Raw genomic sequence first — 15,178 nt, forward strand, 5'->3', positions numbered from 1 at the left:
TTTTAAAATGAAATTGTGTATTTCATTTACGTAGATGAGTAATTCAATATGTATTATTATTATTATTATTATTATTATTATTATTACTATTACTATTATTATTATTATTATTGATTATAGAAGGGAAAATGTTGCATAATTATAGGAGATTTGAAGAACATAGGAATTATTAGTTGGCTTCGATACTACTGCCAAACGCCCGAATGCATTCATAATTCATAAGATCGATGTCATCAAGTGTCTATACATTTCTATTATCTATAAACATGATAAATCATATTTCGTCAGATTTATTAAAAATAAAATGGTACATTTATTTATTTATACGATATTAATATTTACAATATTTATAGTTTAATATTCTTATGAATTTTTTGCATTAATAACACTACATTTATCTCATATCTACCAACACTACTTTACAAGCTCTTCAATTTTCATTTGAGCAAGAATACAAATATATAATTTATTCCTTAATAATTGATAAAACATTGTTATAAGCATTCGTATACTCTTTAGCCGTTGCTGAACTTTTGTTATAAATATTTTAATAGCCATTTGCGTTCTTCTTGCGTCCTTGGCCGTTCTTCTTGCGCTTTTGCAGAAAAATACAAGAAGCGGGAAGAACATTATAGATATTGTGTAAAATTTTCAAGTTACGTGAATTTTCAGTTTAACAGATGCTTATGCACACCGTAGTCCTCGACAGTCAAAACAAACAGAAAGTGAAGAATTTTAGAAACCTGTGAGATAAAACCGACGGTACTCTACAAGCTTAACGCTTAGGCTTCTAAAGGTACCGAAATAAAGAAATACAAAAGGACTTTAATAAGAATAGGAAAACGATCATTAATAAGAGAAAGTATTATTATTATCGTTATACGATAACGAATTTAAACCTTTTAGTCGAGAGTATTGCTTTTTATTGAACTTAGGCGGTGTGTCAGCGGGCGCTTAAGTCAATTATCGTTAAGGATGGGTAAAAAGCTTTTTGTAGCGTCCGATTTAGCAATTTTGGTAAATAGTGTCGTGTAAACCGAAGACATTTGCTTTTAATATAATTATTTACGAGTGATTTAAAAGCTTTCTTCAAATTATACCACTTTGATAGTCACTTTTCATTGGCTTTTTTAAATTACAACAAATATTAGTGATATTACAGTCTGACATTACTGACCATATTTTGTTAATTTTTAAAAATTTTTTCAATACTTATAATGTCAATAATCTAATATTTATACAACATCCACTTAAATATATATTTTTTTTTACTTTTTTTATTATAAAACTATACGAACGGAAAAATATTATAACTCCAATAAAATTCGATCGGGCTTATTGATTGATATTGTTTTATTATGAGACGCTTAAGTGATGCTAAAAGAAATTAGCTTTATGCATACCATGAATGTAGCATATTTCTCCATTAACGTAAAAGTTCTCTGCTCTCTTGCTTTCTATATATTCAATATATATTTAGATAATGTATATACAATAAATAAGCATACAGTGAGTCCGGATGTATTGATTCGTCAAGTTAACGGTTAGTCCTCGTTAATAATGTAGACCTTTTTTATGTCAAGTCCATTTGGCCATTACTAAAAACTCAGAAATTTCATTGGAAAATCATGTACGTACTTAATGCCGTACAATATATGACTTTTACGCAAGTGTAATATTTTATTAGTGAAGCATGTAAAGTGGGCGGCGCATCCCTTGAGATTGACACATCAAGTTAAATAATACTGCGACGGAGAAAGTTCGAGTATATAGTACAATTTTAAAGTTATATCTATAATTAACAAACTTGATTAAAAGTAATTAGTCTACTGAGAAGAGTAGGGATACATTTATCGACCTACGCTTGCGCAACTTTCTTAAGCCTCGAGAGCTTAATTTATAAGGAGGCTGAAAAAATTAGTAAAAAAAAGTAATCACACCGCAGATCTTAATGTCCTGGTTTTCGTGAACGATCCCAGCATATGCAAGATTTGAAAATTCACGCAATGATTTTCCCTATCAACCTAATCTTGCGCTCCACAATTTTATATTGTACGTGTAATAAATATTCTTTCACTATTTTATACTCTTGAACTTTATTAATTTACAGTCATTATTATTCTTTTAGCTACTTTATATCTTTTTCAACTTTTTTTTTTTTTTTTTTTTTTTTTTTTTTCACTAAAATGAAAAAATTCATAATCTGAAGTTTGATACGAGGATGTGCGTTTAAATGGCTTAGTCATTTTTAATTTACGACCATGACTGCAATACATTATGTGCCGCGATATAGTTTCGACTACAGTAGGCACTATAGTTCAATAATAATAACAACTTGCAGTCCAATATAGTTTCAACTGCAATTGATATTGTAATAAGTACACGCGTCACTGCACAATTCTATAATAATAATTGCTTGTACGCTTGTACAACGATTGTATTGTTACAATATGTATACGTAAAATAATAACTATTTTCAAAAGCATATTGATAAAAAATACTTAACACTGTATATACATACGGTAAATTTATTTCTGATTAAATTTTGAACCTAAAGTAGATCATTATTTATACGGTTGAAATAATACAGATTTAATCGATTTAATTTTGCAAATTAGTAAATTAATGTGCTGTTTAAATTTCACTTAGTCATTCAATTTAGTTATATCAAGATTTTTATTTTTGCGACAATTATTAAAAATAGAGACTATAATTTCAACACAGAGCACATGCAATACAAATTTAAATTATAAGGTGATTTGAATAAATTGAATAAATTTTTTTTATCAATACAAATTTGATTATTGCCAAGTGGCTAAGAAGATTAAAAATTATTTAATTTGGCTCCAAGTCATCGAAATATTTACGTAGTTTAAAAATCTCCATTAAATCATTAAAAAGATCCACGTTTCTCATCCATATAGCTCACAAGCTAGAATGTACTCGTAAAGGCTTCACGAGTGAAATGCAAAGGACCAAAGCCATCTAACAGTTAAAAAGATAAATATATAATAAATGAAATAAATAGTATTAGGATAAATATAGGATAATTAAATGAATAATATAAGTGTAGGAGGTAATTTAGAAATAATTATTTGCCTTATTATTTAAGAAAATAATGTAATAATACCAATGTGGTTATTTATTCTTTCAATAAATATCGATAAGTCGTATGAAATACAGATGATATTTATTTCTGTAAAACGATGCTTTTTAGTTAAAAATAAATTTTCAATGCTTTCGTGTCGAAGCTCATTATGCTTTAAATAATTTAATGGCTTCTTCTTCATACTTTACACACTTCTTTTACACACTAATTACACATTATACATTTAATAAAATTTTTCTTAAAATTGCCTCTTAATTCTCCCATTATCGAATCAATTATTTAAAAAAAATTCAACATCAAGCCAATGGATACGATATTTACCATAATTTCAACATTTCAATAATAAATTAATGCTTAATTAAATAAATCCATGATAAAATCGCAATGTCGATTATTATCGAAACCATATTCGATAATCCTCCCTGGCTTCAATCTCAATAGGTGCGCTTAATTTATCAATTCGGCGCTGCCGTTCCCCATCAAAGTAACCATCTTGAATTGACGATCGTCGTATGTTCCATTCGCCTCGCAATCATCGGCTCGCTCGCTAACAAGAATTAAACGACAACAAGTCTATGTAATAGGAGCGCAATGTATCTCTCGACGAACGTAATTCGAGTAGTCAGTTGTCACGCTCTTGTGATCTTTGCGGTGATGACGGTCTCGACTCCCCAGGCCATGACACTCTCGTCGACCAACCACAGGCAGCGTCGGCGCTGCTGTAATTTCCTCGGGACACTGTTACGCATCCCGAGCAACGCCTGCAGCCTCTTCCTCTTGTTGATGAGGTGCACGATGGCGATGCTGACAGCGTCAATTAGACTGGTCGTGCCACCCTGGAAGAAAAGCCTATTCGGCGAGACCGTACTAGTGAGCTTATAACCTATTCCGTGCGTCTCGTGACTCGTGCGGCTTCATCCGGCTTCATCACGGATTTTTCACACTTTATTCAGCTTCTAGTCACAGTGCTAAATTACCGACTACGCAAATAATCGTTAGATCGATCATTATGATGATAATGCTCGCTCATACTACCCATCCATCCATCCATTACCACCATCCTATCAAGCCAATGTTTATGCAATTTAACCTCGTACCGTAAAGGACCGAGAGGCACTAGAAACGAATGAAAATAATGATAGATTACAGGTGCCGGTCATGGAATTGGACGAGAATTGGCGATACAATTGTCGGCTCTTGGCTGCATTGTCGTCTGCTGGGATACGGACATCGAGGCAAATCGAGCAACTATGAGTATCATCTCCAAAAATGGTGGCGAGGTATAAGCAACTACTACCTGTAATCTCGAGGTAGACCAGACAGCGCTATTGTTGAACATTAAAACTACATTTGCGTTGGCTGTCGTCAGTCAAATTAGCCTTTAAAAGGCCAATATAAATTCTCATGCCCACCAACCTGCTAAATCAATCAATTAAGAAAACAACCACCAACATCTATAATTAGATATATGTATATATATATATATATATATATATATATATCAATGCCCGTCGACGCGATAGAGCGATCGGACTAAAGCACACGCGATAGTCCTTTATTCATTAATAAGCGTCCTTTTTCATTTATTAAATACAAGGTCCACGGCTTCGTAGTGGATGTGTCGAAACGACTGGAGGTACGGGAGGTAGTACGTTTGATGAGGAAGGCCGACATACCGGATGTGAATATTTTGATCAATAATACCGGAGTTCTGCTTCGTGGGCCGTTCCTCGACTATAAGGATGAAGACGTGCAAAAAATCTTCGAAATTAACGTTCTGTCGCAATTTTGGGTAAAGTGAACCTTTAACGTGCATCATTAGTGGCCGATGAGAGTCTCGTGACAAAATGGCAATGTCCCTTTGCATTTAGGATTATGGACTCGTTCGTGTCTTTTCTAAGCATGGACAATAATTACCATGTAGAGCTGCATGTTCCGTTTTCGCAGTAATAGTTATTTAGAGTGATTACACTATACAGCATTAGTTTATATTTGTATAAAGTCAGAAATAGAGATAGATAAATATACCTCTTAGGGTAGGTCAAATCTTCTAGAATTGTATGACTTCCAATCACATGCGATTCCGTATTTGAACGTGAATGACCATAATCCGTAGGATTTTAAAGGACGAATACAATTTTTTTAATTAATTTATTAATAAAATAAGCAGGCACGACATTGGACATAATAATTCATTGTTTCTACGTATCATTAAAGAATTTTAATGTAAAAATTTCTTTATAAATTAATATTATCCATACAAATGAATTAACGAAAAGTGATCGTTTTATTTTCAAATAACAATTAAATATAATTTTTTATATCCACAATGTATTTACTACGTAAACTTTAGCACTTTGTGCTTTTCATTCTCATATTAAAGTAATAATATGATTTCAACAATTTATCGACTTAATAAAATAAGTTAAAAAGCATTGCTGAGGAAGCATATCTCTGGATATTTTATATTATACGTGCAGAAAGTATATTTTACAATAATGTAAAACATTCATTAGAATTAACTATAAATAATATTTCAACGTGATTTATTAAAGAAGAAGAAGAAGAAACTACGTACTAAACATTTTAATAACATTCGATTTTTGTTTTTTAAATAAATAACTTAATTAAGGATTTAGCGATAATTTTATTCCATGAACGTAGTGAATTTTTTCCCTAAAATGATTGTACAACTAAATATTTTTCATTATCAGTTAAAAATCTAAAAGTAATTTTCAAATCAAACTGTAGAAAATATATAGTAAAAATATTTTGATTTAATGAATAATCGCAATTTTCTTGCATTTTTTTTTTCAAGTTGATTTTATAATGAATTAATCTCGATAATCCGAATGCAAAAAACATACTTACTTGAAGATTCGATATTGATTAAATTAATAAATACAATACAATTCTATGATTATTATATAATCAATTTGCAAAATCATATTCGAAATCACAATAAGCGAGTTCTCCCTTTTATTTTGCAGACAATACAGGCGTTTCTACCATCGATGTTACGAAACAAAAAGGGTCACATCGTTTCCATAAACAATATGTGCGAGTTTAATGGGTTAACAAACAACGTTGCCTACTGTTCATCTAAGTTCGCAGTGAGAGGTTTTACGATTTATTTTATACTATTATTATTATTGCCTATAATGTCCAGTTCTATAATGCCAATCGACATCGACACCCATTTCCGGGCATCTGCACATGTACATGAGCAAACAAAATGCAAGCGCGCACATATAGATGACCGAACGTAGTAATTTTTTTGGGATTGAATTGTTAAAAAAGTTTGAAAAGTTTAAAATAAATATGCTATAATCAATATGTTTGCATTGAAATCAATAAGAAATATCAGATTTTTGTCATCGTCCCTTCTTATTAGCAATCATAACGTATAAGCATAAATAGTTGAATAATTTTTTTACGTCATTCATGAAAGTAAGAATTTTCTTTACAGCAATTGTTAAAGACTTTAAAAGAATGATATTTTAATATATCGATATTAATGGTTTAATAAATATATTATTATTATACTAATTTAATTCTTCTAATGTACTGATTAGTTTTTAAATCAACAATAATATGCTATTTTTAGTTGTAAATATGATGGAAAATAGTATATTAAAAATAAAAATTTTCTTTAAATTGGGTTGTACATATTAAAATATTTAATAACAAAAATGAACTTACTTTTAATTTAAAAATTTTCAATTGTAACTTTATAAATAAATAAATATGTTTAATATTAACTTTTTCATTTATTTCAAACTGGTTAGCTACATAGATAATTTTCTAATAATTCCAAAAAATAATTCCAATTATTAATAGTTAAGCTGAAATGTATTTTCGATAAAAAAAAATATATATATATATTATTATATAATTAAATTGCTCTCGAAATTCGACTAATTTACAAAATAATTTACTAATTCTAAATCTTGTGAAATAAACAATTTTTTTTATTTTAGATCGAATGAAGTTTATTGACATTTTTTTTTTCCCTATAGTCTTACATATAGTTATTTATCTTAATAATACATAACTATTTTTTACTTCTTAAAGTCTTTAACGCTTATTTACATATTTCTATTTACTTGACGATATTACATTATTTATTTATTTATTTTTGAAAAATATGAAAATTTGTTTTTCATTAACATATAAGTATGGGACATATAACTATGGGAAAAAAAATTAATATTAATTATTCTTACTATAAAAATATTATATCAATTATTTATTTAAAATGGTATTCTCAAAGTTGTATAAACTACGAATTGAAAGATAATTTTACATTGATGTTTCATTATTAAGTGCAAATGTTATTAATATTTTTTAATTGCTAAATAACAATTTTAACTCATTTTGATTTTTCATAAATTTTTTCTGCTAAATTAATAAATAATATTTACAGGATTAATGGAAAGCTTATGCGAGGAATTAAGATTAACAACGGAAAATTCGAAAATAAATTTCACAACAGTTTATCCATTGTACTTGGATACAGATTTTCATTATAATCCTAAATTTAGGTAATATAAACTCTAAATTATTATACCCATGTCAGTTTTATTTACAATTCATTATACCAATTCTTCTACTACCACGGACAGATTTCCTTACTTATCCGGCGTTGCTTCTCCAACATACACAGCCAAAAAAATAATACGCGCTATACAAAGAAATTATGAAGAGTATTCAATTCCTGGATGCCTCGTTTATTTAAGTGCGATAAATAGGTAATTGACTTACGTTTACTCCTTATCTTACATTAAAGATTAACCATATTGTTTTCTTTTCTTTTTGTTTTCTTTTTTTTCTGTTTAACTTTTTAGACTTTTGCCAAGGAAAGCTATGCGATTAATAATAGATTTCTTAACTAATTTTGAAAAAGATACAACTATTGCCGCCGACTGAATGATGATCTTTAATATAATTATAGATTAATTAAGATATAAATATTATATTTATATGTATATATATATATATATATATATATATAAATTTACGTCGTAAGTTAAATTAATCAAATTATTTTCAAGGTTACGTATGTTATAAATCGAAATATAAAGTTTTATATATCATCATAATGAAAAAAATCCATGTTGTTAAATTCATTTCTATCTCAATTTAATTGAATATTGATAATTTCGAGGCTCACTTTTTTTAAAAAATTAATAACTAAAACACCTTGTACTATCGCTATAAGTACATTTGGCTAAAAATACGTTTTTTTTTTTTTATTAGAATTTACTTTAATTATATTATTAATTAAGTTAGATAGTGAAGTTCTGGTAAATTTATTTTCATGGCTTATTAAATAGCAAATTTAAACTTTAAATTTATTCATGTCTGACAATATTTCAAAATAATTTATATTTCCGTGTACGTGCATAAGCATATCTATCTTCTAGGATCTAAGTGTTATTGTATGAGTTTAATTGAAAAATAGTTGAATAATTCAAAGTCAAATACTGATTTACGCGCGCGCGTGCGCGTGTGATTGTGTATACTTTGAAGAAGTTGATGTATTTCGATGTAGCGAAACTGGTTGTTTAGATTGTAAAAAAGAATAATATTTCTTACATAACTTGTTGCTCAATTCATTACAAATCCACATTTCTGCTAAACTTGATTAGTTCGCATAGGTAATTTTATTAAAAACAAGACATTTTTCATTATTTATTTTATATAAAATTTGCTTTATAGAAAGAAATATTTTCATAATGAACGTAAAAATATTTTAAACATTCAATATGCGCTTAATAACCCCAAATATTTAATTTAGTACTTTATTCAAATATATCATTTTCTAAATTAAGATTTTTGTCCTAAATGCAGACTAACTTAGATATAAGTAACCGCAACAGTAGGAAATAATTAAATAATTTAGTATGTTAATATTATGAAAAAATCATAAATCACTAATAATCACTAATATATAATGCAGGCACATATCGAATTTCTATTAATTTATTCGTTTCTGATCAATGTTGTAATCATTATTAATTAGAGAAAGCGAACGGACTAAATTAAACCTTAGTTTGATGAACTGAAAAAGTGGCTATTCTAATGATCTAATACTGTTCAGTACACTAATCTACAATTTTTATAGACTCAGTAATTGTTGATTAATTTATTATTATTAATGATTTGATAATAATGTCTATAAAAATTATGTTCAATTGATTTTTAAGTTTAAAATATTTAAAGATTGTGTATTAATAAGATAATACTTAATGGGTAGAGTGTTGTTTTGAAATTGTCTTCTTCAATAAAAAAAGTTCACGGTACTATGTTTCAATTTTATTGGCAATTTTCATTCAAACAACGGTATGTAAAAACAATTTTTTATTTTTCAGTTTTTATTTAATTGCTAGATAATTATAGTTTCATTCCTGTGCCGAGAAAGAATATGTTTTATATAATATTTACATGATATATCGGCCTGCGATAAAGTATATTTTAAGTTTATGTAGTCAATTGGGCGTCAACAAATACATAATCTCGCAAGTCATTTAATTAATTTGAAGGATAATGTAAACGAAAGCAGTGTGTGATTTGAATAAAATTAAAAGGGATATTTGTATGTGTAAAACATGAGATAAATACTATAAGATAAATTTACTCGCTATTCTACATAATAATGTTTATAATATGTAATACATAATATGTAAATGTGACTAAACACATATTCGTATATTGTATATATTTATTTTTATATATTTTAGACTTTTATTGTGAAAAAGAAAGAATAAAAGTACCGATGATACGAAAAAGTTTTAGAGTGCAAAAAGATTTTTTAATTAGAATCGCAGAAACAAGACAAATTTAACGGCATGTGTTTCTAGCATTTTTTTTTTTAACTACTTTTTTTTTTTTGTACGTATAAAGATTAATTCATATTAGAATTGTAATGCCTATAGAGTAACGATATTGTTATTAAGACTATTATGTATTATTTATGTCGAATTGAAAAGGTTTTCATCGCATTTTAAAATATACAAATGCAAGCGTAATGAGAATCGTTTTTAATTTTTAAATTAAAAAATAATGTAACACGTTTAAAAATTCTTAAATTAAAAATATTCAACTAGGACGTTTTGTATAAATTTTATCAAAACTATATTAACGATGTTAATTAAAGAAAATTGTTAAACGATTAAGTAAATTGAGGCTATTAACTAATTACTACCATTTTTTCATCTTAAACATCAATATAGTTTGTGTAAACGATAAATGAAACGATTGTTATGAGAATATGTTGTTGTTGTTTTTTTTTTTTTTTTTTTTTTTTTTTTTTACAAAACTTAAAGATATACGGAGAAAATTGTAGACTGATAATGTTTATCCATTAAAATAAAATAAAACAAAAAGAACATTTAATTAATTTAAATTTATTTTAATTTTCCTGTGATGCAATGTGGTTCACGTGGTGCATGATTGTTACTAAATTCCAATAATTTTTCAATTTTTTAAGAGTAAGCTTTCCAAAATAAAAAAATTGGATAATTCATATTCGTTATGATTTATATCGATACTTAAAATTTTTTTAATTATCCTAGTAGTTATAAATGAAGTGGCTTTTTTCCATTTCACACGAATGTTGATCAATTATCAATGGAAAACAAAATTTTTATCATATAAAAGTAGACTACGAGTGCAATAGGTAATTCATAATATATGAAGTTTTCATTTAACCAATGAATTTATATAATGTATAAAATGCTGGGAAATTGGAATGTCGAAATACAAGACGTTTCGTCACGCCAGAGAAAATTCGCATAGTTTCTCCACGTGGAATGTTACAAAAACTTTTCCGTCTCGATATAGGTGACCGATTTCGGTTGAAAAACTTATATGTGCAAAAGATCATTCGCCGCCATCAATGGGCGTACTTTATTGTCACGTACTAGTATATATTGTAATATTCGTTTTGTTATACACTTTTATAAATAAATCGAGATGTCCTTATCATCGGGACCATGAAATTAAATATCTAAATACTCGAAAAGAAAAAATTCTTTCTTTAATAGTATAGGCAGAGCGTTTATTATCATAAAATTAGAACTGTTTAACGTTCGATTTGAAACTTATATTTTTTAATATCTACTCAGTGCTTAATTAAAAGCCTTTCCTATTAATGATGTAGCGGTGGAAAATATTCGTATTATAATTAATATATAAATGATTTTTGCTAATTATTTATAAATGCGCGCATCACTTGTAGCATTTGCAATGGTATTTTCTTGTATTTCATTAAAATTCGCCAGCTGTTATGTTGAAATATTTAAAATCAGATATAATGTATTAAGTACAATAAATAATATTCAATTAATTTTATCAATATATGCAATAGTTAAAAACAATATCGATGATGTTAATAATGTAATAAATTGTAAATTCATGTATAAAATTAACAAGGATTTATTAGTTTCTTGGTTTACGTATTAAAATCGCTTCTTATAAATATTTATTGAATGTTCTTATCTGAGACAGTTGCAGTGATTTAATTACCATAAAACACCAGCATTATTTTCATGACATTACGAATAAGTAATCATTTTGTGCAATCGTCAATGAGCCATTTTGGTATGCAGTAGACCCATAAATGATCGATCGACGCTCTCTCTCTCTCTCTCTCTCTCTCTCTCTTGTTATTGCACGGTATTTATTACGTTCACGTTCATTCTTATCATCTCATTACATATGTAATCTTTACTCCATAATAATCGATGGTGTTCACATATCCAGAGGATCGCATCTAATATTTAAATATTTACGGTAAGTTTATTTTCCCATATATTCCAATAGGAAATCATCTGTATTTGCTAGTACTTTCACCATAAGTCGTTATTCAACTGCTGCACTAAAATAATAAAATTATTTTATAAATCAGTTGTCTCTCGAATGAGAACTTGAAACTAAATCATATTAATTAGTATTTTCAACTTTCTGAAATTATAATTCATTTAAAAATCACGGGTCTTTAATATCCGTTAAAGTCCATAAAATTTCGTAGATATACCAATTTTACATCAATTATAATTCGTGCCTATAAAATACATCGTGACACCTGTAACGGTTAACAAGCGATGATGAATAGATAGATGAGGAAAAAAAATAGGAACGAGTTGCTTACGCAATATACATCGGAATTTGCGGAGCAATCGAAAATCAACAGACAGAGAGCAAGCGCGTTAATAAAAAATGTCTAGACGAACCATAGCTTTGTCCTTGAACTTGAATTATCATCCACGAGTTCACTGCACTCAGCTTGTATTCTTTTCCCTTTTTTTCATCGTATGACCTTCGCTTTCTTGTATTCCCCCGTAGTTGCTGAGTAATTATAAGAGCACCGACACTTTACAACTAACCTATTGTATTTATACAAGAAATATGTACGAGTCTTTCGAAATATTAAGACCCGCCAGCTATTTACATCTAAATGCTGCGAGTATTTTCCTTACACTAAAGGATTATTTAACGAACGTCGACAAGTGAATATAACTCAATTAATAATATTGCATTTGATTGCGATCAAAGAAAACATTTCATGACATTCTATAAATAAACCGAGGCGGCATTTTTCAAATACTGAATAGTTGAGGAAAGAAAGCTTCTTAATCAAATTTATCTGAATAACTAATGAGAAATAATCAACGGCATAATAATTACGGAGTAATATTTTTGCAACATAAATAATTACTAACTACTTTAGCACACGCACGCAACGTACTTGCTACCGGATTCCACCACTTTTCAAATATAACTAAAGGGCATAAATAAATGAAAATACATCAATTATCTTGCAATCTAGTATTCGATGTTTTCGTCTAAATTGTTTTATGCGACCTAAGCTCGAGTTTCCTTGGGCCAAGGATTAGCAGGCGAAGAGACTCGACAAAATTATGCGCCTGGGAATTTTCTTCATCACATCGAGTTTGCCAGCCACAAAGATTAATATTATAATCAAGCTATTTACAGTTCAATTCACTTTATAAACAATCGGTTATTCTAAATTTATTTACATAAATATTAAGCAAACGTTTCTTTTAAGGTTGAAGATAAATTAAAATTCTTTTTTATCCTAAGTTCTTTTTTAACAAATTGCTTTCAGTGGGATTTTTCAAATATTTTTATAATAATTTTTATAATACAAAAGATTTATAATTCACAATAAATGCAACATAAGCGAATGATAAAAGAGAAAGCTTTGCATGAAATTATCGCTCAAGTTATCGATAATCTAATTTGTGCTTGTTATTACCCATAGGCCAACGAATATTCTTAATTCAAAGTAGCCGTAAGATGATTATGATTACTTTTGTATTTCAATTGGATAATAAGCTTATAATAAACTTTTCCATATAAATAAATTAATTAATTAAGTTTTTTATTAAATGATTGTACGATAGGGAGATGAGACCGATAAAACAAGACTAAATATATTTTATATTTCATCGACAGGATTAGCGTAGGTAAAAAAAAAAGAAGAAAATTTGATATCAAATTCTTTCTAGCAGTACAATTGGGGTTTTTTATTTATTACCGACCATCACATAGGCAACGTATGGGGCAATCTAAGCTTGTGACATTTATTTAATAAATAATTATAAGAACCGAATTGTCAATTATCAAGAAGCGATGTTAAATCTACAAATAATTAGTACAGCGAAATATTTATATTTGCTTCTCGGTATAATAGCAATTAAATTGCATACGCCCGCGCATGCATATATTATATTTATGTTGGTATTTAATAGCCGGTATATATATATATATATATATATATATATGTGTGTGTGTGTGTGTGTAGGTAAGAAATTAAATAATTAAACATACATAAGATAAACAGATAACAGCATTTATTATATACTGTTGGTGTATTTAGTAAGTATGCGCTTTTCTAAAATTTTTGAAAAAGTAAAATTTTCTAAATATTCAAACTATGTAATAAATATAAAATTGTAAGAAAATTTTATAGTTAATTTATAAGACATTGTCATAGAGTTTTCATAAATTTTTAAAAGCAAAGAAAACTAAAAAAAATACTCTAATGTACCGTTCCTTAATTGACATAAAAAATACTTCAAATAAATTTACATATAAAAGTGTAATAATGTAGATATTAAGTTAAATAAAATATTATTATTATTATTATTGTTGTTGTTGTTGTTATTATTATTATTGTTGCTGTTGTTGTTATTATTATTATTATTGTTGTTGTTGTTATTATTATTATTATTATTATTATTATTATAAGAATTAAATACATACGAATGAAATACATACGAATGAAATACAGAAACGAAACTTATGATATGCCTTTATTTTCATTACAAACGCATCTTAACGAAGGTATATAAATATACAAAATATATGGAATAGAAAACGGGCGTATGAGAAGTGTAATTATATAATTTAAAAAACTAAATAAAGATTATTCTGTTCCTCTCTAATAAATAATTATTAGTTAAACAATGCCAGCTGGTTTTTGAGAAATATATCCTCATTAGGCAGATTTTCTTAAACAAATGTTGCTCATATAAACGACGTATACTTTTGAGATCAATATTTCGAAATATTTACAAAATTTTAAATAAACGGCAGGCAAGACAGTAACAACGTATAAACTTATGTCGATTAAAATTACAATTATGCTAAATTAAATGTAATGCGAAAAAAGAGAGTTGAAGTTGAATTTTCGTAATTTATGCAAATGTAAATTATGGAAAATTATATTGTTCTCGATTGATATGTAATAATTAGTTAATAATTTTCATTCCCTATATTGTACGAACAATGTCTCTGAACTTATTTTATTCTCTACAGAAATACATAAAATTTATTTATCAAGCATTGTTCGAGTCGATTATAAATCTTCTGATAATATTACGATTACGTAATAGGCATACATTTGTATTGAATGAAGCAGATCAGTTGGGAAATCCGTAAATGTAAAATCAAGTCTTTAAAATTAATATATCGATCGGTTACGTAACGGGAAATGCGGTTTTTAAAATGATAGCGGCTGATTACGATTGATTTTGAATT

At 27.6% G+C, this 15,178-nt stretch overlaps 1 protein-coding gene across 1 annotated transcript; it reads left to right on the top strand.

Moving 5' to 3' along the window:
* Nucleotides 1-3,668: 3,668 nt before the first annotated feature.
* firl (firelighter) lies at nucleotides 3,669-8,038 on the top strand. The gene is made up of 7 exons (XM_011497775.1): nucleotides 3,669-3,979; nucleotides 4,252-4,389; nucleotides 4,707-4,901; nucleotides 6,100-6,229; nucleotides 7,536-7,653; nucleotides 7,735-7,860; nucleotides 7,957-8,038. The coding sequence occupies exons 1-7, from the start codon at nucleotides 3,701-3,703 to the stop codon at nucleotides 8,036-8,038; spliced, it is 1,068 nt and encodes a 355-aa protein (XP_011496077.1). The 5' UTR covers nucleotides 3,669-3,700.
* Nucleotides 8,039-15,178: the final 7,140 nt, after the last annotated feature.

Source organism: Ceratosolen solmsi, unplaced genomic scaffold (genome assembly GCF_000503995.2).
Source record: "Ceratosolen solmsi marchali unplaced genomic scaffold, CerSol_1.0 scaffold47, whole genome shotgun sequence".
Classification (NCBI taxonomy): Eukaryota; Metazoa; Arthropoda; class Insecta; order Hymenoptera; family Agaonidae; genus Ceratosolen; species Ceratosolen solmsi.